Here is a 26,893-nt window from a genome sequence, read left to right on the forward strand (position 1 = left end):
AACAGATGCATGTAAATAAAACATAAATGAATGGCAAAAGAGAGAGAGAGAGAAATATAGTTATATTTGCTAAGTCATATACTTACCATTAGCACTGCAAAGTTACTGAAGTGTGTACTCTGAATGGTGGTAATATTGCCTGCAGAACTAATTATGTGGCACCCTTCTCCCCACCAGCCTCCATGTCCATCTAGAAGGTCAAAATCCCAGAAGGCTGCAATGGGGTCTATACCCCGTGCAAAGTGCCTCAATCCTATAGTAAGAGGGCTAGTGAGGTTTCCGAAACTGCACCCATCTGCAAAAGGAAAAAACTGAATCAGAGAGACGGCGTGGAAAACCCTTTAGTGATGAATGCTCTGTAAAGAGACCAGATGCACTAAACTAGGGGGAAAAAGCCAGGGGACATAAAATCTTAATGGTCAAAATCAAAGGTAGTGCTCACATCGGAGAAGTTTGCAATGGTATAAATAAATCTGAGCATTTCAAACACATATTGTGCCACAACGATCTAATAACTCCTCACAAAGGAGATCTTTTTTATTGTTTCAGATTCTTCATTTATGACCACTATTACACTATTGCCCATGTAACTGCAGAAACGGCTCAGTTTCATGGATGATTATTAGCTGAGACAATTCTGCACTTTGAAAGTAACATTCAAAGATTTTAAAATGTTAATAGAAATGAGAGCACTATTCAGCGTCGGGCAAAATTAGTAAAATTGCATGGGTGAGTAATTAACCAAAATACTGATTCACTAGCACATACAATGTATGCCATTTAGATAAAAGTCTTTAACAACACCTGTTTTACATCCACCGCATCAGAAAGTATACTGCTGAGTATTGATACATGCAACAGGGCACTACTCCCACTCCAAAAGCCTTATTTTTACCAGTGCCCAGGACATTAACATTGCAACTGCAAAGATTAAAACAAGGATCCTTCTGATAGCTTTAAGGAGCGAGCATCTGTAACAACACAGCCAACAAACAGCAGCCCAGAATTTGCATTCTAATCGTAGTGCAAGGGCATTAGAATGCAATTTTATTTGCAGGACAATCTGAACAAAATCGTGCAGACAGGAACAATTGCAAACATTGTACTAAAGACAGACACTGTATCCAGCCTCCCAGCACACTGCATACTCTACCCCTCTATTCTCTGCACAATCAAGTATACTGTAGCTTTTAGATGAAAGAAAATAATGCATAACAGCTTCTCACCTATTTTAGCAAAAACAGCTGGTGTGGCAACCGTCCTACGTTTCCCATCATCTGCGAGATTTGATGAGTTTCCTGTGCTAGGAAAGAGTTTTCCATTCCGAAAGACAATAAACTGTAGCTTGCAAGTGGAGTTATCAACAGATTGCCAGGCTGAAGACTGAGAGAAGACAGACTGTGGCAAATGAACTGAAGCTACTGCTACAGCATTCTGTACAATGAGAAAAAAAGAGAAACATTTAAAATGCAAATCACAACAGGGTTGCTTTCATGATGTTTTAAACTCCTGTACAAGAAATGTATGCTGCCTTCCTTTTCCAACAGTCTGGAAGCAACCAAAGAAGCACGGGCTGTAACCATGGGAATAGGATTGGTACAGTGCATATTAAAAGGGAAAACGTTTTGATTGAATGTGAGAGTCTATATGGTCAAGCTCCCTGCTGCAGAGGTGAGAATGGTTCTTACCGTGCCTGCTAGAGGGTCCATCAACACTGCAGATCTGATTTAAAGAGACAACCTCTACCAGGTTTTCTCCTTCACTTAAAATAGAATCAGACAACTTACATTAAAACATTTCTCCGAAAGGGTACTTAAAGGGTATAAAAATAATTTTATTATTAAAACAAATTACATCTGCAGAGAACTGCAAGTGCAGTAAACAACACAGTTTAGGAATATGTTTTTCTTGCTTCATATAAGGAAAATCAGTTAACTGTGTTTTAGTCATGCAGGATTAAAAAAAATTACAAACATTAACGTAAAATAAAGAAAAAAAACAACACTGGGAGAAAATGAATGAAGACTGTCAGATCACTATAATGGCTTTGAGTTGTGTGTTACATACCCTTTTACAAGCAGATAAATCCCTTACAGCAGAGCTATAAAATACACCAAACATTGTATTTTGAGGACTTCACTCATCAAGTATTTTTTCCTGCCAAAGTAGCAAACTAATCATTAAAGACTGAGATATTTACAAGAAATAACAAATGATGAGCAATGGGAAAATAAACAGGGAGTCTGTCCTGAGCCTTGATGTGAAAAGTGTATGTATTTAAAAACAAACAAACTACAAAATGTTCTAATTTGCATTTCCCCCAAGGGTAGAGTAGGGCTCTGTGCACATAATTTACATAGATTACCACAGTTTGCTCATAGCACATGTGCACTACCTATTTCAGAAGTAAAACAATGAACTTCACAACAATATAAAGAAACATGACATTTAATATACATCCTTGTGCTGGGAAAAATACACGTGTGAGAGATAAAAGGTGTAACAGAGGTCAGCAAACTAAAATGAGTATGAGAAGCATCTAGTGACCACAGAATAAATATGGAAGGAAGGCATGAGTAGTCTGTGATGCCATTTGAATGCTTAAATAAAGAGATAAAGTCTTCTGTACACCATTTTCCTTCTACCATACATATTTTAGGAAGGTTTTGAGATTTTAACAGTACAACTGCAAAAATGTCCTTTTAAAAATAGTAAAAATAAAAATTCAATCTAGGCAATGCTGCTCATTAAAAGTACTGAGAAAAAAAGAGCAAATAGCAACAGAACATTTCTACATTAGAATTTTAAATTATTATGAAGGCTTTAATTGGTATTAACTGAGCTAAACATCAAGCACTCATCCTGAGATTGTTTCCACTGTCTAATTCACTAAAGCTGTTATAATTGGCTTTATTTCATGCTTCTGAAATAGACATGTTTTAGTCTATGATATCCCAAGTATCTGCATATTCTGAACCTCTGATGATTCCATTTTGTCCTTAAAATTGCTATGAAAAAGTATCTACAGAGTCTTAAAAAAGTGTCATTTATCAAACCAGATCACTGTTGAGGGCTTATGTGGAGACGTACAGATGTGTAAAGAGGTTAAGGTGCAATTAAGTTTATATTTATGCTGGATTTTTATTATTATTCTGTGCTGGAAAAAGCAACAATGACGACATATTAAATTGCACTAATTACTCATTATACACAAAAAGAGAAAGACAGAAGCATATGAATAAGCTTATGATAATGAAACCGACAGCTAAAGGCACTGGGTTAAGCAACAGTGTGCTATGACTTGACAAAAGCAGCCCTACACAAACCAGAGAAAACAACAGGTTTATAGCACTTTTGCTAAGAGGGCAAATCATCTAATTTATTGTGGTTCTTTAATTGCTTCTCCATTGGGACTTACTGATACTAGTAGGAAAAAGTAATGGTGTAGACAGAGCTTGCCTGTGGGACCGGGGAGGTGCGGAGTGGAAGCTGCTCCCGCCTGAAGCACAGGGAGCTGGGGCAGGGGGCAGTGCCTGGGCTGGGCAGGGCCAGCTGCCCCCAGCCCTTCCCTTCTTTCCCCATCAATGCCCAAGCTGGGCTGGGCAGGACCAGCTGCCCCCAGCCCTTCCCTTCTTTCCCCTCCAGTGCCCAAGCAGGGCTGGGCAGGACCAGCTGCCCCCAACCCTTCCCTTCCCTTCTTTCCTCACCAGTGCCCAAGCTGGGGTGGGCAGGGCCAGCTGTCCCCAGCCCTTCCCTTCCCTTCTTTCCCCATCAATGCCCAAGCTGGGCTGGGCAGGGCCAGCTGCCCCCAGCCCTTCCCTGCCCACAGAGACCCTGCAGCAGCCAGCAGGGAGGGAGGAACGTGCCCACGGTGCCCCAGCCTTACCCACGGATGCAGCTCCACATCACAGGGCCAAGGCTGAAGGCAGGGAGGAAAGGCTGCACACAGCCCACAGTGGAATTCGCGTGGACTGGTTGCACTGCTCGGGCTGACTGAGCAAATCTCAAACATGCAGCAACATCAAATTATTTACTTGACAAAAAGACACGTTTACAGAAAACGCTTTCCTGATCAGACTTCAGGACAGCATTTTTCCCTTGTTGTCTGCTCAAAATGAATATGAATACCCATAGCACAAACTATTTAATAAACTTCCTAAATTGCCTACAGTCACTACCTGGAGTCCAGTTTTATTGTGAACACTGCCCACTTATACTACCTGCTACTTCAGGGTTTTTTTGCATGCAGGCAGTCTGGTGGAGTAAAAGGCAAAGGGACAGGGTATTCCTTAACTGGACAAATGTACACATAAAGTCAAACCACTTGCTGCACATCAAATATTTGCTTAGCAATTCCTCAAAATTAAATACCCAACTGTCTGCTACAGTAAGACAGCAAGCCTGCCAACAAGATCCTGTAGTAGGGTATTAATGAAAGATGCACATAGTGAGAAGGCCCACACATTCATGGTGCTGTTTAAAAATATGAACAAATACATTCTTTTCATCTAAGATGTGTGAGAATTTTCAATAATATTACTTATTATTCACATGAGAGGGAGGATGTGAGCACTGAGGTAGTTCCTATTATTGTAGTAGAGGATGGAGGGAACCCAGCTAAAGGTTCAGTTTTATATTCTGCTAATCTTGTGTGAAGTAAAGCATAAGTCAGCTCCCCACTCCTGCCTCAGTTTCCCTCTCACTTAAGTGAGATTAAAGTGATGGCATTTGTTTTGTACTCTAAGATACTCCAGAGTTCAGAGATTAAATACAATACAGGAACACATATTACTAAAACCAATGACAGCAACATCAAGTTTTGAGGGAATTATTGTACTTCAGATGCTTCAAAATTCACATAAATAATTTCAGCTATTTTTTTTTATTTGGGCACCATATCACCACATCACATGGGAGCTGAAGTATCTGAGCATGCTGGTGGCAAGAAGCTGTCTGCACCTCTGAGAAGGGAGAAAGAGCAATGCAGACCCACCACAGGAGCCACAGCCTTGCAGTGACAGCACTGGCACCTCATATTTTCCTGGAAAAGCTTACTGTTTGTGTCAGCATTTCACCAGTCAGGATTTAGACATTCTGTGAGTGTTTTCAAAACAGAATGTCAATAATCCCATCATGACTCCATTTCAGTTTCAGTCCTATTAACTGAATTGTACTGGCATTGATTAGAAAAAGGGAATCCTGAACATACAGTGTAGATTCTTCCAAGGAGCATTTTTCTTGCGGAAAATGCTTGTCTTTAAAATGGAAACTATTCATAGATATTCACCCATCTGCACACAAATATGATAGAAATGATGCAATTTTCAAACCCTCTGAAGTGTCTTCCATGTCATCTGCCCAGATATCTGAAAATCTGCTGAGTGACCTGCAGCCAGGGAAAGAGGGTTTATCAGCTCTAAACCAGCTCTAAGGATTTTCTGGGAGGCCTCCTAGGACTCGTGGGTCCTGGGACTTCTTGGAACCTGGTCAACTTTCCAAAAAGCAGAATGAAAGGCTGCTTTAAACACTCTGAAGCTAATTTGGACAGCACAGTTTTATAAGTACTTTTGAAGTTTTGGGGTTTGTTTCCATTTTAGACTGATTTTTGTGTGTGTGTGTGTGTAATTTTTCAAAATATCTGAGGCACCAAAACAGAACCAATAAATCCAACTGTATTCTAAAAGTTTTAAATTAAAAATCTCATTCTAAAGCAGAAATGGTCCTCAGGATATTGGGAGCTTTGGACTCTTGCAGCTCATGCATGTGTGGCCCTTATTAAAAATGTTTTAAGGGAAAAATTAGAGATTTAAAGTGAAGTTTTTCCCTAGGCAGTTTTATTTTGGTGGCACTCCATTTCCTATAATGAATGCTAGCATTTACAAGGAGTTTTTAAGTGTTTAGGAAAGACAGCCTCTTGCCTTAGGTGATGTTGTGATATGTTGGCCCTTCTACTTTCTTAATTCCTTTAAGAGACCTGCTCCCATTTACTCTTGAAACTTTGCTTTCCCATTACAGTGCTCAACTTGCCTAAAATTTAACATAATGCTGAGAGACCGTACTCATTATCAATCATTATCAAGAAACCTACTTGGTAACCACTGTGGAATAACAAAAATCAATCTATTTTCAGTAACTCTTCCTTGTGCTTGCCTTGGTACTAGATTGACTTTTGAGTTCAGGCACAGTATTTATGTTTAAGATAAAATATATTTCACAGGAAACCATCCAATTCTTAGTCCTCAGAACAGTCATAGGGTACATTTTTCCAGTCAGCGATTTCCCTAACTTAAAAACCAGCACCTTAACAACAGGTCAGAGAAGGTCTGAAGGGAAAAAAAAAAAAAAAAGAATGAAGTCACCTAAAACCTGGAGGAGAACTGGAAAAGCAGCTTCACTGTTTCCAGATTTCAAAGAATCTGAAAAAGTAGTGTAGAGATTCAGATGCAAGACACCATATATTAAATTATTAAAGATATATGGGTGCTGCCAAAACAGGCACAAGCTATATAAAGTTACAGTAAAAAAAGTAGAAACTAAGCTCTATAGGTAATACCTGCATTATTAAATACGTACTGAGTTAACACTGTGGTCATCATAATAAAATCAAGCAAATAAATTATTTATACATATATAATAGATTGTATTTAGTCCCTCAAATAAGACAGCAGATCCTTAGAAGCAATGGAAGATTTCAGTTTGTGGTTTATGTTAAAGATTTAGTTGTTAACAAACAGAAAGAGGCACAATTGTGTTTTCCAGCTGTCTCTCCTGGTAGGTATTTAACCAACACTCCTTTGGAATTATTTCAGCACAAAATATATGAGATAAGCACAGGCATTTGGCCCAGTTCTGTGAGGCTTTAGGTAGTCTGTGCATGAGTTCTGATCTCTTTTTCTGGCATGAAAAGTATCAACAAAAAGCCCCCACAATTTAGACCAGGTGGGAAAATACCAAATAAAGGGTTTGTAAAAATAATGAAAACAATGCCAGTTTGAAAATGCTTATACAAGATAATGAACTTGCCAGGTGCTAAAACAAACAGGATTTTGGTTTTTTATTTTTTAATGAGTTGATACCAAACAAGGAAAGTAGAAGGTCTCCAGCCATGCTAATTTACCTACATAATCTTGCTACTAATTTGTCATGGTTTAACTGTGCTTTCTGGAGTGCAGTTCGAACACAGGTCTGGAAAGGTTCAAGGATGACTAGCAGGTAAAAAGCAAAGTTTATATAGATTCCCAGGATGAAATGAAGCAGTACTTCCAAAAATGCAACATGAAATTACCTGGCGACTGAGACGAAATTGCTAAGCACGTTGGGATTATTATGTGGTAAAGTCATTATGCAGTAATTCTGCAGTGTGCATCCATCTCAATTTCTGGAAAACTAAGTATGGAGTCCAAGATATCTTTGTTCTAACCAGGCATAAAATATGGTTTGATGCACAATGAAAATGTGGCATAAATTATAAATACATGCAAATTGCATCAAAATATAAAAAAAAAAAATCTTAATTTGAAAGTTCTCCCTAATTAATAATAAAAACTTTTCTGGAAAATCTGTTTCAATAAAAATGGATACAGCAAACAGCACTGAAATTTTAGGAAAGCTGATAATGTAAAATAATCTGGAAATCTGATTGTCAGTAGCCCTTTTCCAATAAAGGTAAAAACCAAAAGTCTCCAAATTAGGATTTTATATTTCATATTTGACCATCTTGCAAACTTTCTAAGAAAACGAAAATATGTGCAAACCTACAAGCAGCAGCTAACCTGTTAATGAGCTATTGTGAAGGAAAAAGTGAAAAAAAAAATAAAGAATTAAAGAAAAAGACCATGAAGAGAGACAGAGTAGGTTTACCATCAATAATGCCAGACCCAAATGATAATTCTCCTCACTAAGTATTTTTCCAGACAAGGCAATACAATTCACCTGATTTCTTTTGAGACATTAACAACTAGCAGCAGTTAGTTTCAGGTGAATAAGGAACAAGCTACAATTGATAATACAATTATTTACTTTGAAAGGAGAAGACAGGCTGGAGTGAATATATCCAAAGTTAATGTGAAAATCAGTTTAAACACTTCCAATTTTTGTTTGATGACCTTGAAACAAAGAGGAATGTCATCTAAGACAATGTTCTAAATCATGTTTTACATATTTATAATGAGATTGTCTATTATAAGCTGGTGAAACAAGCCACTTTGGAAAGCAAAAGATAAGGACAAGGATGTGAAAGCACTGGTTGATCACAGGATGACTCAGAGCCTCTATGATTTAACAATTAAAAGAAAGACTACAAATACAATCCAGAACATACAAGATGACTCATTTCCATGTAAATATTCTGATTTTAAAGGCCTAATCAGAAATATAATACACAATTTTGATCAACTAGACTGAGGAAAAGTCAGTCCAGAATAGAATGGATGTAGAGGATGGTTATTAGGGTCACCCTTAGAATGAATAATTTCTTTCACAAGTGGAAAATAAAGGAGATTAGCTTTGCTAGCCTGGCAAAATGAAAGCCATGTAAGCAAATGGCCAGCATGAGCACAAGGACAAATAGGACATTAGCCAGGAGAAAAAATGCAGACTTGAAATATGCAAATATTTCCTAGCCTTTATAACAGAGAGGGTGGAGTACTTTTCAGGTATTATGGACACAAAAAATTACCTACTCTTGAGAGAGTATTTGAAAGCTTTATGACAGAATTACAAAATGAACTTAGAAAGGTTTGATTTATTTCTCTGTTTTACAAGAAGTGTTTCAAATTCCTTCTAAGAACTCATGAATTTCCTGATTAAAGGAATTTTTAAGCATTCTACTTACATCCCCAATATACAGCTAAGAGAGCTCATAAAAATCTCACTAAGAAGGAAAAAAGACTTCACAGACATGGTAGGAAAAAAGTGTGATAAAAAAGTGTGAAAATTATATTATTATTTTTTTGAGAAACAAGTTTTTTAAACAACATGCTGGACACATGTACGAGCTGCAGGCAACAAACATTTCAGGCAGCACTAAATGACTGTTTCAATTCAGGGTCCACAACTGAACTTGCCATATTGGAAAAAGTTCTACCACAGAATGCATAAAATGCACCTTCCTGGGAATTTAAGAGTTCTTATGGGCAGCCTCTGAGTTTTCAACCAGAATTTATTAGGGTTTTGGGGAAGATCGCTGAAGTCTTAAAGGATTTTAGACTCACTCCAACATTCACACGATGAGCTGTGGACCTACAGAGACTCACTGCAGATTCATTTTTGAAAAGGATGGCTTCTGGCAGTGCATTCTACAGGAAAAGTCATCCTCTCAGGAGTTTGGTTCACTGGGCCTTTCAGGGGTGAATTAGCTCCTAGAAATGCTGCACTTTCTTCTAAACAGCCTGTGATGAAGGAGTATTTTTCCTTTTTATTTAGAAGCGCAATTAATCTTCAGGCATTAAATGTATTATTTTTTTCTGAAAAGATCATAAGAATATTCAAGTTTGTTACATTGATACTGTGGTTTTAGTTGTTGCAGATGCACTCAGAGGATGCAAACTTCTGCTAGAATTTTAGAATATAAGAACAATAAAAAACATTCATAAGCTGTCAATGTGGAACTCTCAGCTGCATAATTGCAAAGCTATCTCCATGGATCTTAGGAGGGACATCATAATTATACAGAATACCTAACTAACCAAAATATCTTCTACAGCTCATTGACCACCAAATTCAATTACACATAAATATGACCAGTTTAGAAAAAGGAATCATGTGAATTCTGAATTAACTGGCATACATAAGTTTTTTTGCCATGGTAACTTTTAATTTCTTTTTTTAACTAGGTGAATTGTGCTAATGTAGGCCTCATAACAGTATTTCTGCATAGCTTAGTAATTATCATTTATAACAAAATATTATGAATGAGAACAAAGAGAATATTTCCCAACAGTCAGACAAAAACTGTTACCAAAGTTATTTCTAAAGTTGGAGAAGCACAATTTCATTAAAAGAACATGGGCTATTTGATGGCTTCTATGCATGAGAAAATATACTTAGTACTAAACAAAATTCAGATGCATTTTAGTGGAGTGCAATACATACCATTACAGATATGATAATTTTTCTAAAAACTTAGATAATTTGTATGGATACATTTATGAGTAGAGAATGATGCAACAATTAGGTAATGTAGTAATTCAAAACTGAATTCAATGACTGAATATTGCAATTATTTAATCATACTATTGGACATGACGATAGGACTTCTGATTTCACTGATGTGATATTCACACTTAACTAAGCTAGATAAATAGTAGTTCATCTAGTAAATTAAGTGGGAATATAGTGAAAGGGCTTAGTTCAGAAATTTTTAATAAACTATTTTGATATAATTTTCCGGAAGCAAAGGGATCTTCTGCATTGCCTATGATATACAGAAGTCCAAGTGTTTTTCTGATGCTGCCTTTCCATAAAGATGCCTGCAATGAAATGCTGACATTGCTGCTTGATGACTGCTGAAATATTGCCCCTCTCTGACACTGGAGGAAAGCTGAAACTGCTGAAAATAATTTTAGCATTTTGGATCTTTTAGGAAGTGAATTTAAAATTTCCACACCATAAAATGATTCAATATTCTGATTTTGAATCATCTGGATATTATCATCAAGAATGTTGCCTATAGTCATTAAGCAATTCAGACCCAACATTATTCTTGCACACGTTTCTAGAAGCAGATGCAAGACCACTACATTCCTTTGCTTTATAGAGACAGTTAAGTATGAGAAAAAGAAAAGCAGAAGATGTCTTTTCCTTTAGTTCCTTTTTATGCAGAGTCACACCTCCCCTTCCCTCAGTTGCAGGGTACAAGTTCACTATCCTCACAATAATCAAGAAATTACACCTCCTCAAGAGGAGCAAATAGGATTTCTTCCCTCCCGTTCCAAAATTAATTTTTCTATTTTGAAAAACTGATACATTTTTATTTCCAATTTGCCAAAATAATAATTTGCTTTCTGAGTTTCAGCCATGTAGCCAATTTATGAGTGCAGTCAGAAAGCACGTCATAAAAAGAAATGTAAAAAAAAGGAAGTGAAGTGAGTACAGTTACATCAGCAGGAGAGAGGTTCTGTGTCACAGAGGTATTTGCATTTGGATGAAAGTACTCAAGGGCCTTGAGCTGCATGGAGCTAAAGCACATTTGTATCAGGGATGGCAAGTGATGTTTTCAGAGAATTCTTGTAACTGAGATGTTGAGTGTGGAGAAGACGCACTCCACTGCGACCAGAGCCTGAAGCCATCAGCTGAAGTTGCTGCTCCCCAAAGCTCCCATGCAGAATCCCATACTCTGCTCTTCAGCATTCTGATGCACCCAGTGTGGACACAAAATACAAGATATTGATTGAGCTCAGTGTGACAGTGAAATGTTAGCCAAACTTCACCTCTGAAATTCAGTTCTGGCCAAATACCATGCATGCTGATACATCCACAGGCACATTGTGTCTGCAGCTCATGTGAAAATCTGGTGTCAGTACTTTAGACCAGCCAGAAAACATTCAGAGCCAAAGAGAATTCAGCCAGAAAACATTCAGAGCCAAAGAGAGCACTTTTACCTCCAGCTGAATCACTCATCACAGACCACTAGTTTATCTGGGCACACTTCTGTTCTACTAAGAGTTTAGGGATTCTCTATCTTGATTGGTTCTGCTATGTTTTTCTAAGAGTTTTGTCAAATAATGATGGGAAAATCATAAATATTTGCTAGCATTAGTCACAGTAAAATCCAAATCCAACCAACTTTCAAGAAGTGAAGTCTGAGCAAACCTTCCATCAGAGCAGATCTCCACCAACCTACTGATCACCTTATACAGTCCTGTTAGTTTAAGAAGGTTAGAAGAAATTTACCTCTTATTTATTAATCTTTTACAGATGCTAATAAAACACCTAGGCATCTGTGAATTTTTTTTATTTGTTACCACATAAATAATCACTTGACATAGTCTATGTCATTTTAGTTCTAAAAGCTGACTGAATTAAAATCTTAATCTTCTAGTCAAATCAAGTTTTGTAGCTCAGCTGCTTGTGAAATAGTGATAATGTTCCCCTGATTAAGACTTTAAAATATTGCACACATTATCAGTACTTGTCATCTCTCATCACTTGAAAACTCCTGGTTTAAATTGGGTGAGGATGGTGTAATATTTCTGGGGCAGAATGCACTCCATCACTCTCAGCCAAGCGAGTCCCTTGGATTTCAGACACCAAAGGTCACTTGATCCTTCTTATACAGAGGTTGAATCCAGGTGAGGTCTGAGCTAAGCCCAGGAGGAGAATCTCCTCATTCCCATTCAATGACTGTTGAAAATGAGGATTCCTAATATAATGGAAGAGATTTGTGATGTAAGAGATTCCTTTAAATACTCAGGCAAGTGCCAACCCAGCTAAAGTTACATGGGATGAGACTTATATAGTAATAACTAAGGACTCAGCTCAGTCTTCTTTCCCCATTTCTTAGAACTAAAAGAGGGAAAAATAATGATCTTAATTCTTCCAAATATAAAGCTGCTTCCAGTTTTCAGTGTACCACAGGACTGAACAGAAAAACACAGTCTTTTTGTCTTGCTCATGGCTTTTGAATTAATAGTTTCAAGTATTAGTGCTGCAGGGCCTGCATACTGAAAAAGCCACAGCAACATGTTCATTAAAAATAGTGGCGTATATTCCATGAAGTGTTCACTTTTAAAGTCTTGTAAATTAATTATATAAGCACCAAGTTTTCAATTTAATCAGTAGAAAAATTAATTGGTTTACATTGTTATATTGTAAGTATTCACAATGGTTTGAATATTCTTGGTCTTTCCCTCTTGCTCTACTGATTTTCTAATCTTTTTCCATAAAGGTCAATTCTTCTGGCATCAGTATATTTAATGTGTTCGAAAATTTTTACCAGAGGCCTTTATTTTAAAGGATTTTATTTTACCAGTCAGGCACATCAACAGTGTGTATAATTCAGAGATTCTCAAGGACTTCCCCCGCCACATTTGATGGATTTTTTTTTAAAATGTGTTCTCATTCTTGCTGAATCACTTCCAGTCTCCTATTAAACTGATTTGCCTTTATTTTGGACAGTAGCAATGTTCATTTTCTAACATAAAAACTTAATATGTTCACCATTTCACAACCTTTTCCTTCTGGACTTCCCAGCTTTACTTTCTGCATTAAATCAGATGGGAGTACTTTGGTGAATCCTACACATGCACTTCTGGACTTTTACTACTGCTGTACCAGATGCTGACATGAGTACCTGAGAGTATGAATTAATTATTTAGAGTAAGGATCTGAAAGAAATGTGCTCAAGTAGGAAAAGGGGGGTAAAAAAACATCGATACAGAAAAAAGCTGAGTCTCTCATGCCAAGTGAAGGACTAACATCGTGTACAAAATTAATAACTAACATTATTAGCTGAAAGACAGTGTATTTTTTAAAAACTGGCAGAGTCCCAAATTGTCTATCTCAGCAATGAGAAAGACAATTATCATCAGGAGTTCTGAGTCCTGGAAGTTCTATATATCCACAGTGAAATGGAAACACTGATGCCAAAGGAACAGAATCTACTTAAATTTGTATTCTCATTCTTCTCTATTATGTTACATAAAGAAAAAGTGTTTTTCTAGTAATTATGAGGGTCTAGAAAACAGTAATTCACAAACTAACAAATGGATTTTGATCCTCTTTCCCCAACTACACTTAGAGTTATTGTCTTCTGTTTCTTTCACATAGGACACATTACCTGAAAAGCAAAGGTCTTCTCTTAAGCACAGCATTAAGTGAGTATCTCAGCTTTAACTTCAGTTAAGGTCCTATTTTCTTCCACAAATAAATACAAAAATAAAAACTGATAGGCTGTTTTGTGCTCTTCTGCCACCCTAAATTTTTATAATCCAGCATTTCTTCAATAGATGCACATTAAAAATGCACTGACAAATAGTCACAAGGAAACAAAATCATATTCACTGGTCATAGATATCTTATTGTCTGTCTTTTAATTTTATCACCTTGTTGGGGCTCTTTGAGGGCCACACCAAAGGCATATTCTCCATACAGTTTTGATATCCTCCAGCTTTTTAGATACACTTTTAAAATGTCTTTGTTGAAAAGCAATAAACCAGAAATGATGCAGCATACATATATCTGAACAAAGCAGTTTCTTAGTCTGTAACACCGACATGGAGAATTCAAGATCCTTGTACTTGCTAAGCCATGGTCTATTCAGCAACATTGTGTTAGCATTACTCACCAAGTGGAATTAAAAACTGCACTACAGTTACCATGACAACCAGCTGTCTCCCACATACAGCATCAGTTTGAATTTGTGCAGACCATTTCTAACAATGATTTAAGTCAACAAATTCGGCATTACCCTAAGGTAAAAATCTGGTTTAAGAACAAATAAATATTTTCGGTTTCATAATATTACTTATCTCACTACATTAATTCCAAGTAGGAATTGGGAGATTTTCAGAGAGCTGCAGTGACTTTTCTTCAAAATTAAAGGTGAATAGTAATCTTCTGCTCAATACAAAGTTGAGGACCATTAAAATTCCTAATCCCCTGAACATGCAGGAAGCTTATGGAGAAGAGACACTGTAACATTCACAGAAGAGCTTGTGAAGAAAATGCATTTGAATATTTATTTAATCATTTTCTAAAATTTACATTTGAATGATGCTGTTGATTACCTTGGGTAGTATCACTAACATCATCAGTGTACCCTCGCTATACAGATTCTTACTAGAAAAGAAAGCTTAACCCATGTTCACCAAAAGTATCAACCAGCAATTCTCCACTGGGAAAATAACCTGAAACTTGGAATATCATTTCTGGGGAATTCCAAAATAACTGCCTTTTCTAGTAAACTACTGGATTTGCTGGGTTTTGCTTGGTTGGTAGATTGGTTTTGCTTTTATTTTCAATAATCAATTGCTCAGTTGCTTTTGAAACAGCCAAGCAACATGAAAAGTAACAGGAATGCATCATATTTACAATGTCTGGTACAACATCACACAGTTGCATGTCTGGTCATCAGCATGAAGGAGCCACCTGGCTACTTCAGATCCTTTTGATTGCCAGGCATTCTTGCAGCAAATGGCCAGATTTGACTGTGGTTGTTCAGCCTGGAGAAAAGGAGGCTCTGGGGAGACCTTACTGCTTTCTATAGGTACCTGAAAGGTGCTTGGGTGAAGAAGGCTGGTCTCTTCTGCCAAGCAATAAGTTACAGGATAAGGCAAAATGGCATCAGCCAGGAGAGGCTTGAATTAGATATCAGAATAAAAGCCTTCACAGAAAGGGTTGTCCAGCACTGCAAGAGGCTTGACAGGGAAGTGGTTGTATCACCATCCCTGGAGGTATTTAAGAGACACGTTAGGTGTGGCAATTAAAGATATGGTTCAGTAAAGGAATTGGCAGTGCTTGCTTAATGGCTCAGCTCAATGGTTTTTGAGCCCTTATCCAACCTAAATTATTCTATAATTCCATGCTTGTCATTGGATAAACACTTAATGGCAATGATGAACAGGTCTGCTTTGGAACAGTAGGATGTAGAGCTCTGAGGGAAAACAGGAACCTCCACAACAACATAAAACACATTTCTCAGCTATGCATTTGTACACTGACGGTGGGGACAGGGCAACCTAAATGCTTAAAAAAAGGTGGCTAAGCTATTAAAAATGTAATGTATAGTTAAACTAAAGGTAACAAATTAATAACCCTACTTTTTATGCAAGCAACCAAAAAAAATCAAAAGCAGAAAAAAAATGGAATCTGTATTTACTAAAGATACTGTAAATATTGCATACTGAACTACACACATATTGATGATATATTCTTCATTCATTTTTGTGGGAGGAAGTGCCACAACAAAACATCACTGCAGATTTCCCACTTGGTGTACAGTATAGCACTTGTTGCATTACAGACCATAAAAACACTTCAGGAAAGAAAAATTATCAAATAACTTGAAAAAGCAAAACAATCAGAGGCTGTAAGGAATCTAATGCTATGAAAAACATTTTTAATCTGTGGTTAGGATTTTTGAATTCTAAACCTCAGGAAAAGACATGCAATAAAAAGTTTTTGTTTTAATATAATGCTTTCAGTTTTAAATTTCATTTATGGGAGAATGCTGGTCAGAGGACAAAGTCAGAAAAATAACTATAATCATAATATCATAATATAATATCTAAGAGATTGAGGAAGGAAATAGCACAGACATTCATTCAGCTCTGGATCACTGTGGACACATTTGTTATCAGTGACAGGCAATGTGAAATCAAGCACAGACTGGAATCAAACCCTTCTTTAAGGTTACACTAAACTGAACTGACAGGAACACTACAAGCAAGAAAGAAAATGAAATGGATTTTCTATATAGCACTTCGATCTTCAACAATGGGAGCGCATAATGTTTAAATGTTAAAACAGAAGACTTCAAGGGAGAAAAGAGGTAGAAAGCAAGAGAAGGAATAAAATATAACCTGGGGCTCCAAATTCACAAACTCAGACAGATGCAATTATTTTTTTACCAGCAAAAAGGCTGCACTGGCAAAGGTAAATGACAATGGGAAAACAATTTACTGAATTGTTACTGAATTTCAACAGATTTGCAATAACCCATTAACTCCTAGATTAAGCTGTAGTGTAATATCATAAAGTAAAATACAAATTAAAAGTAAATCAAGATGATAATATAGGCAGATGTGAATAATTTTGCCTTGAAGCTGCATCTATACCCTTGTGTCAAAGATGCCTTAATAGGGTTCAAGCAGCATTGCTAACATTAATGGATATTTTTTTGTTACATTTCAAAAAAGTATTTACAGCACATTTTAAAAAAACATGGTTCCATGATTATAAATTCAGGCAAAAGGTCTTTCAGATAGCAATTTAAAAATAAGAAAAAATATTCCGTTTCACAGGTGCATTCCTCTAAAATAGGTCTCACCCAAATTTTTGAATAAACTTGTCATATATATGCTTCTTCAATACAGTTGACTTATGGGTGTGTCTGTATTAAAATTTTAGATTAGATTGGGAAAACTGGTCTGATATTCTGGAATTATTTTCATCCTATCACATTCATATCTGAATTCCAATTTTCTGATGAGTTCTCTACTGCCATGATTCCACAAAGCCCTCTCACAGTGCACAAAGTGGATTTCATTCCAATGAAACAGCCCCAAAATGTAACTGATGAGTTACATGGGAGAGGACAAGACCTAATCTGAAATAACTTCAAATATTCGATATTGCTGTTAGATTCTCAGTTACACACCACAGATTTGGACCTGTTGCATTGCATTGCCTGTTAAAGTGGGATTAAACAGTTCTCTCTTTTTACAGATTCCTTCCTCCCTTTCTGTGATTCAGGCCTCTCCTTGTTCTCTTCCTCTTAAGAGTCTATTCCAAAGCCTCAAAACCAACTAAAATGGAGCTCTTTCTCTTCCCTACAGTCTAACCCCCTTTTTTTCCTTCTTTATAAAATTGTGGATAGCTCTGCAATAGCCACAATCATTCAGCCTGCACATACCATTGGACTATAGTCTAACCATTGCAGCTTACAACAGGCAACATCACCCATTGTCTCACTGAAGGACAGCCAGCTGAACCAGAATTGAGTGGCTTTTTCAAATTAAAGGCAGTCCACAATCCTAAATTGAGATGAGAATCTTCATCTGTAGACATGAACTGCTATCAGTAAATCCCCTTGAAACAGATGTCAATCTGGCAATTAAAACCGAATGAAAAGATAGGAGAAAGAAAGAGGGAGAAGCAGGAAACAAGGAACCTGTGGCTCCCCAGATGATTGTAGGGACAGCTGATCTGAACTTGCAAATGATTTTCTTAGAATAACGGCATACTGGCACAAAGTCCTGCCCCTTACATATTCAGGTGACCAATGCAACACTGGCTCATTTAAGGAAATTGCCCCCAGTTGTGAAATGGGGGGAATCCTGAAATGTGCTGTGACTGCTACATTTACAGCAGCTCCACATCTCCCACAGGTGTGGAAGAACTCACATGGGGGAAGGGAACCCAAACTTGCCACTGTCCAGAAGAAACCTTGTGCTCTGGCTCTAAGGAATCTGCAGGACAGCGTTTGAAAAGGGCAGGTTAAAAGCTGGAGCAAATCAGAGAGAGCAGCTTCACTCTCTAACTCCTCAATCAGGTCTGCAAAAAGCCAGAAAATACAGCTCAACAAGAAGGAAGTACCATTAATTTATTTGGTTGATAAGGACAGGAAAGCTATTGTTTGGCATTCCAGCATTTTTTCACCTTGTAGGAAAGTCCTAGGATTTGTTTCTGGGACCTAAGTGCACTTCAGACACCCTTTTTAAACCCAGCAACTGAAGAGACTTGGGATAACTTGAGTTTTTGTCATCACTCTCTTTCCATCACTATTTTTAGAGGGGTTTTGGCAAGCAGAGATTTGGATTACACTTTTTAGGCTGGCATTTCCTCTTTGAATATAAATTTTCTAACAATAATATGATGTTATTCCCATTGCTGATTAGCTGCTGAAGGTAGACAGAGTAACTCAATTTTACAATCAGTCCCATATTCCTTAGAAACACAGACCTTTTTAATGTTTTAAAGTATGTGTTTATTTGATCACATTTTAATCTAATCCTGAAATATATTTTCCTCTGAAGCAAGGGAAAGGCAGTAATTTAAAATGAACATTTTGAAAGACATTTTGATGTCTGACTAGTTAGTGGATTGAATCAATGAGCTGAAAAAATAAAAATGATTATTTTCTTCTGAGCAGTTAACCTCTTTTCAGATATACATAAAGGAAGTGATACCATTTCAATTGGCATTTCCAGTCATACAGTGAAAATAAGATTTTCTGTTATGGAGATAATCAAATAGGATATTTCTAGAAAAGGCTGACTGTAGCAATTAAGCCAATTCAAAGGTTGTGTTTGAGAGAGGTGAGTACATAATGAACTGAGAGATTCTGAGAGAAGTCCATAATTATATAAGGTGGGGAGAAGTGGACTGAGAGATGGAGTCTGCAGGCAAGAGTTGTTGTACATACCAATTTGAATATCTAAAGCAAAACTTTGGAATTTATTATATTGGAGAATTTCAGAGATGATTTAGAAAAGAATGTTATAAGGGTACAAAGGGTTTAAAAATGTGTGTGATTTTTTTTTTCTCCCTGCTTAGGCTTCTATATCTATTTTTCATTCATGATTTTAAGAAAATATACCAGAATTTGAAAGATTCTGTATGTATAAGGCATGTGCAATATGCATTTTGTGTAACTTCATATCCTGCTGAAAATGTATCATAAACCTTAGTCCAGCAATGTAGCTGGATTTGCTCTGGCAGAGTCCACTTCAAAAAAACCTTTAATTTTATAGTTTGATGTATAGCACACATCATTTTCCTCGGGTGTGGAGGAGAGTTTGCAATTTCACACCGTGAACATTAATTATCACTTGCTGTACATACCTTGTAGAAACAAACCCATCTAACAAAACAAACAAAGAGTGCAAGTCAGTATCTGCCCATTTTTCTAAAGAAAGAGAGAGCATGTACTCTTCATGCAGGAAATATTGATAAATGGCACCTAAATAATACCAACAGCTCAAGAAAGAATGCAGCAGATCATCAGCCACTCCACACTGCTATGCTAATTTACTGCAGTTCAGGGTGTGCTGCAGTCTCTTCTCTGCATCCCAGTGAACATATGGGAGTTGGTAAAAATATTGCATGATTTCAAATCAAGATTCTGTGTTTTCATTTGTTGTAATTTTCAGCAACCAGCAAGATTGATTATACTAAACATTGAGGGTCTTTCCTGGCTAATCGATGAAAAACTTAACATTGGTATTGAAACAGGCAGAAGCACTGAGTGTAGGCCAAAGTTTGTCTAAAATAGAATCATTTATTGCTGAAAACCAAATTTCTTCACTTTGACAAAGCAGTGATAGAGAGGATGTCTACATAAAGCATGACAGGCTAGAGAACAGATTTATTATGTTTGTTTCAAGCCAGAAGAACCAGCAGTACGTGTCCTTTTGCTCACATGGTAAATGACCAATTGATTTTCTTGTCTCTGTTCAGCAGTAAATAACCTCATAAACATGGCAAGGTAAGGGCAGACATCCAAAAAGTCCCAGTTTTGTGCAGCTATTTGTGTCTACCAGGTATCAGAGGCACACCATGAAAAGCTGAAACAAATCAGGAGGGCAGGCTTCCTTTCACCAGGGTACAAAATGTCTTTAATATGATATAACTTGCCTTTGACATTGTTTTTCCACACATCTGAAAGGGTCATTTTCATGTAATCACATTTTTGTCGTATTTGGTACATACATTAACTTTGCAAACCTCTGAACTGGCATTACATCCATTCACTGCAGATCACACCAGTGTTTGCCCAGTGTTACAGAGGTTCAGGTCCTTTGGTAAATTCCTAATCCCACCATCCTTTAGCTCCACAAGTCCAACAGCTAAAATTCATCAAGAAACTTAAATTCATACACTCTGAATTTAAGTTGAAAGTCTAAACCCACAATTTTAAAGTCCTTTCTTAAAACCTATGATCCTGACAAGCTAACGTTCACCAGCTCTTTAACAATGGACCAGTTAAAAGGGGATACTGCTTCTATACTTATATGTTGTCTAACAATTCTCTGATTTTCTGAAAACATGAATCAAAAGGATCATCGCTGTCATGGGAATAAACAATATTGAAGTTCCAGCCAATGGAGTAGATGTCAGAAAAAAATTTGCCCCTCTGCCCTGTGAAGAGTATTTAATGTGTTGCATGGAGAATTATATGACAAGAGATAAAAGAGAGAGATCATCTCTATGGAAACAGTGTGGTCTCCATCATCAGTAATGGATAGCACAGAAATGAGCTATCCAAATGTTACAAGGCAGTCCAGTAATATAATTATTTGAACTAGTGCCTTCATAACCAAAATGGAACTATAAAATGGTTCACACATATTGCCTGAGAGATTTTACCAGCTTTAACCACCAGAGATGTGATCAAACCTTTAATTGTTTTGGCCTTGCAGCGCGGAAAGTCCTTGAAGTTCCTTCACTGTACTCTCTGTTTCAACAATTAGAATTAAACTGCTATAGCATAATTTTTCACAGATTAATTCTACAAATTTAGTACAGTCTTAGCAACTGAGCAGCTAAGTTCAGCCTTAAATCATGAGTCTTTGAAATTAAATTGCACTCAAAAAACTCCAAATCAAAATGGACTATGCTAAAATGCCATTTAAAAAATTTTAATCATGTTTATTCATGATGCAATTTTTTGTTTGGTACCATTATTTCTGATTTTTTTTTTTCAGCCCAGATGTAGTACAGCAAGAGACAGAGAAAACTGGCTTCTGCTTTTACTTGCACTTCACTGGACTTGTGCAGGAGGGTCCAGTCAGTCCAAACTAAACCAAATCCATTGAAGACAGCAGTGTAAGAAGTGGCCTAATCTGTGCTGTTAAATAAAATTAGGATTTGATTTAAATATGCAAACTCATACTTTAAAGTACATCATATTTGGTAAGTGCTAAATTCAGAATACAACCCTTTTTCATTGGTACAGATTGAAAATGCTGCACAAGACTGGTCCTTATTCTTATAAGGAATAGGTAACATACCTGAAAATTAGGATGAGTTAAAACAACAGAACTGGAAAAAGTTCACCCAGCAGACAGAAGCTGTACTAGGCAAATTCATAGAGAAAATAAGAGCTGAGAACAGACAAAGTATATTCAATTTCATTCTTTTGCTGCATTAATTTTGGTCTTGTCCCCATATCTCTTCTGTCTGTCTGCTGCATTCAGGGCTGGGTTCTATAACTGATATAATGCATAATGGTTTTATAGCCCCCAGCAAAGATGCTGATTATAGTGTGCACAATTATCTTAAATCCATTCCAAAATTTAGCATGACTAAATTTTACTTTGAATGTTAACGACATTATTCCCTTTTTGTTTAGCTACATCAAACATTTTTACAGGTCTGCAGCTTTGGGATAATGCTATTTTGGCATGCCAAACATTACAGCTTTTACCCTTCCTTGTATTTGTGTGGTGCATTGAAGGTCTAATGAATTTATAAATTGACAGATTTTATTAAAACAAACACAGCAGAAGAAATCTTGACTACACTGAAGTGCACATGAATTTTACTTTGACTTCACTAAGACTAGTATTTAATCCATTCTTCTCCTGTTTCTCAAGGTTTAAGAATGCTGTTTCATAGTTATCTTTTTTTCTAATGTGAGTTCAAAACACATTTTTCATGTTTGAAAACATCTTTTTTGTGTACAATGATGAGTTGATATGAAGTTATTGAAACATTATTTCTTTTTACATAAAATAATTACTGTATTTTTCCTGAAAAAGTCTGAATGCCTCTGTTTGTATTTTCAGTCTGATAGTAAACTTGAGCAATATGAACCTCAACAATATTTCAGTCTCTTGCACTATTCACTCCAAACTACATAGGGGTTTTAGGTCTGATACACACATGACAAAACAAACTTTTTTGGAAACTCCAAATAAGTATACTGTACATTGGGGAAAATTATACTCTTACTACAACTGAAAATTTTCTTGTCAAATTAACAGCCTAAGTGCTTCCATTCTAGAATTTATGAGGAATTAAAAAGCATTTTATGAAACACACAGCATTCAAGACAAGGAAAATAACAGTGTGAAAAATCATGTTCAAACCTTCCATCAAATCTAGTAATTAGGCCCATAAATATGGCATTTTTAAAAGAAAAATTGTAAAGCTGACTAAAACCATCCCTGAGAAACATATTTTCTATTACACTGCTGATAAGTACTTGGTATCCAGGAGTTCTTAGTTGTACTGAAGCACAGAATTGATATTTGGAAAAGTTCAATTGCTTGAATTAAACTTTTCCAAATATCCATTCTATGCATTCAATTGAATTGAATTCAATTGCTTGAATTTCAACTGCAAAATTTTGGAAAAAACCAAAACTTGGAGCTGCAGATCTATACCTTGTTTTGAGAGAACTTAAACTGACACCTACACAGATATCTGGTGCTTAAAAATACAAATTTTTAAGCACCTGCACAGCCCTGGCACCCAACACTGCCAGCCCTCCTGCAGGCAAAAGCAAGCTGGAGGCCTCAAAAGTGGTGCAGGATAAATAGCAATCTCAAACTTTCCCAGGCTTAAGCAAAGATGAAGGCTTTCATACATTGAAAAAATTCATATCCCATATACATAAATCCTTAAAAGACCAATAACTGATTTAATAAAACTTCTTCTATCTTATTTCTGCCAAAATGTGTCACTGACTTCAGTCAGCATTCATTAAGCCAAGACCTACTCCAACATCCACTGTGTGCAAGCTTTGGATCAGGAAGACTTTAAAATGAACAGGATTTTGTAGATAGTTAAATCATCAGTACCCAAACCTGCCTTGAAGCATATAAAATCTAATTATTTTCATTCCTGAGCTGTCAAAATGGGAGTATTTAAAATGGACTTCAGTGCACAGACCTGATAATAATGGTGGGATTTGTTGAATAAATATGTGTTGCATTACAAGTGCCTCAAAACAGCACTAGCACACTTCCATCAAGTAAGAGAGTATCTTATTTGCTTATGGTATATTTAAAATATTAATATAATGGTTACTTCCCTGTTTGTACTTCAGATGTCATTTTGAGGAATAAACACTAAGTTTATATAAAACATTTATAATCAAATTAAATAATGTTTCATTACAAACATAATTACCAATACTCAGCTATCATTCAGCAAGTGTTAGCTGTGATAAACAAACTCATCAAACATAGATGTTTTAAAAAGTAATTTTCCACTCTGCACAGTACCAAAAATTGAAATTTCTGATCTTGGTTTCTTAGCTACTAGTAACAGCCAGCTGCATCCAGAGGCATTAGTGTTAAAACAACCTTTTTACTTGATATGTGACTGGCAGATAAAATCCTAATTGAGCACACTGACATGTCTTTCTCTTCATGCAGTATGATTTTGTGAAAAAGCATAGTATATAAACTACTGTGGCTTTTAACATACTCCAGTAGCATTTCTCACACTATTTTAGTCAAGTGATGAACTGTAATTTATGCACACTGACTGCAGATATTTTTCATCTGCTATTTGGATCATTTTGATATTCACTAATGAATACAAATACGGAATAAAAGGAAAATAAGCCTGACTTGGTTGGAGCTTTTTTCAGGTTTTATGAAAGATGAGAAGTATTCTATTAATTTCTTTGGTCAAATCATTATTTTTTGGGGCATGATGGCGAATAACAGCTTTTATGACTGGCATCATATGGTATTAGATCTATAAAAAGACTCAAAAACTTTAAGAATAGGTGTATGATTAAAGGAAAGAACCATGTAACCAATAACAAGATACAAATCAATCATATAGGCAATTTGAACCACCATGCACTAACACAGGGAATGAAGGCATAGCAGGAGCATTGTCTTCCATGTATATTTATACATATACATACACTTAAACAATGCTTTGACCTGGATCTTAACTCAGAACTGGAAAGTAGTTTAGACTTATAAAAAACATATTTTTGGAAAATACATGATCTGTATGGAAAAATAATCAGTTGAATGCTGATTTACCAGACCTTTCTCAACAATTCAGTCAAACTCATCAACCTCCTGAAACTCAGAAAAAGGTGAAAAGACATAGCTGAGGGTGCAGAAATATGGATTATGGATTGGTGCAGATATATGGATTATGGATACAGGAATTCCTTGCTGCTTCACAAAACCACAACGCGAAGCAGGTAAGAACAGATTAGTCCTCAAAATGGGAGGACAACATCACACTGTGAATATGCCAAGTCTGATATTTTGTAAGCTCATCTGCTTTATGGCAAAGAATATGATTTTGCCAATTTGTTTGCATATTATGCTGAGTTTTTGTGTGTTGATATACCTAATTATCCCCACAGAAACAACAAAAACATCTCTAGCAATTAATCTTATTAGAAACAGCTGCATTCATATACTACAGATAATGTCACAATTGTAGAATTATGTTCTTTTAAAATGTTAATAGAGAAGAGAAATGACAGGTGAAACTAAGTGATGTGCTTGGCCAGCAATGCTGGCCTTTGCTTATTGACAAAAGCAAAGTCGGAGATTAAAGCATCAATTTCAAGCTGTGAATTTGCCATGCTATTTTTACCAGCAGGAAACAAAGCCAGTTGAATTTTGGAAGTTCTGCTTACTGGATATTTTGGCATTTCAAAAATTCTCTGTCACAGGAATTATGTTTTCTTCCTTTTTTAGGCATCACCCAAACTAAACAATGTTCAGAGCAGCTACAAATTGTATGAAGATGAAAAAGATTCAGGACAAGATGCAGAAAAAGCAATGATGGAATGGCTGCTCAAGTGAGAACAAATGCACAGTTCACATGTGGAGCCAACGTGTGAAATGATATCATTGTGAAATGCCAGAAAACCAATCTACAAATGGATCTTTATGGTAGCAGTTTTAATCCTGCTCCTTATCTTTAGTGCTCACATGGAGTAGCTGTTAGAGAAATACAAGAAGCACCTCATGATGAAATCTCCCAAACAATTCCAAAAGCACAGAGGGAGAAGGCAGAAGCCAAACTTCAGAATTTACATCATTGTGTTACATCACCTCTCAGCTACAAGGGAACAAAGTTTCCTAGGAGCAGGAAATCAGTGGTTTTTCCTCAATCTCCTAAAAACAGTTAAAACTCCCTCAAATTTCAAATACTCAAAGATAGAACAATTATTATGAAATTAGAATTTTGAGAAAAAATTGAATTCACGTAGAAGACTCAGAGTAACAAAACTAAATAGTTAATTACAAATCCCCCAACTTCTATATATAAATAAGGAAAATTAACAACACCATTTTTTCCTAAGGACATGATACAGCGTTTTCATGGGGACTAGCAGTGTATATGTTTTAATATGAGAGGAAGAGTTTATACATTTGATTTCCAGGGGACTTTAATGTAATTTAAGACCCATTTACAAGATATTGCTCTTACACAAGGTAAGTGAAGCTTAAATGTGATTTCAAGATGCCAGATCTACAGTACTGTGCAAAAGTAGTTATGAGGCTGGATTTCAGAATGAATTCACAGTTTGTCTACACCATTTTACTCATCAGAGCATTTCTGAGGCAAGCACTATAGGGAGACTCAGACAAGCTCCTGGGCATTTGGCCAGGCAATGTGCCTACCTGCCTCACAACAGTCCAACTGTCTTTTTTTTGGCTGCCATTCCTAGAGTAACATCACAGACAGCAATTCTGGCGCTGGCAGTCAGAGCAGAACAGTTAGAAGAACACTGCTTTTACAAAACACAGGATAAGGAAATCTGTACCAAGTACCAGAATTCTATTGATACTTCAAGCAGAAATATCCCCAAAATATGTCCTGTTATTCAAGACAGAAAACCATAGGTTGAGAAAAAGCAAAAAATAGTCCTAAAATTTAAGGAAGACCACAAGCTCTTTGGGTGGGATTCAATCTGAGAAGGATGTATAGACTCTAATGCAGGAATGTGCAAAGAAAATTCTAGAGGGACTATATAATAATAATAATAATAACAATTGTGCTTTGATAAGCAATTGCTTATACTCTTTCAATTCACACTTTTGACTGGAAAGAATTTGCAACTTGCGATCTCATATTTAACTAAAGTCAGGCAAAGTAATGCATACCCCTATATAGTGATACCTAAAGAAAACCACTAGCAACATTATTTGAGCAAAAAAAAAAATTCATACAAATTTTGCTCAGGATAATCTAAATTTAATTTAGTTTGTATACTCTGGAAACAAGAGTAGCACAA

General features: G+C 36.3%; 1 protein-coding gene across 2 annotated transcripts in view; it reads right to left on the reverse strand.

Moving 5' to 3' along the window:
- Positions 1–26,893, reverse strand: part of ADGRA1 (adhesion G protein-coupled receptor A1) — a 251,711-nt gene that overhangs the window by 47,472 nt on the left and 177,346 nt on the right. The window contains exons 1-3 of one of the 2 annotated variants that reach the window (XM_026799616.2): positions 1,689–1,774; positions 1,227–1,434; positions 87–295 (exon numbers count right to left, since the gene is read on the reverse strand). In XM_026799616.2, the coding sequence (XP_026655417.2) occupies positions 87–295; positions 1,227–1,434; positions 1,689–1,709 (438 nt within the window). In that variant the 5' untranslated portion in view covers positions 1,710–1,774. Of the gene's footprint in view, positions 1–86; positions 296–1,226; positions 1,435–1,688; positions 1,775–26,893 lie in introns of those variants that run through there. The other variant, XM_074545040.1, reaches the window with a different exon arrangement.

The sequence above is a fragment of the Zonotrichia albicollis genome, chromosome 7 (genome assembly GCF_047830755.1).
Source record: "Zonotrichia albicollis isolate bZonAlb1 chromosome 7, bZonAlb1.hap1, whole genome shotgun sequence".
NCBI classification, from domain to species: Eukaryota; Metazoa; Chordata; class Aves; order Passeriformes; family Passerellidae; genus Zonotrichia; species Zonotrichia albicollis.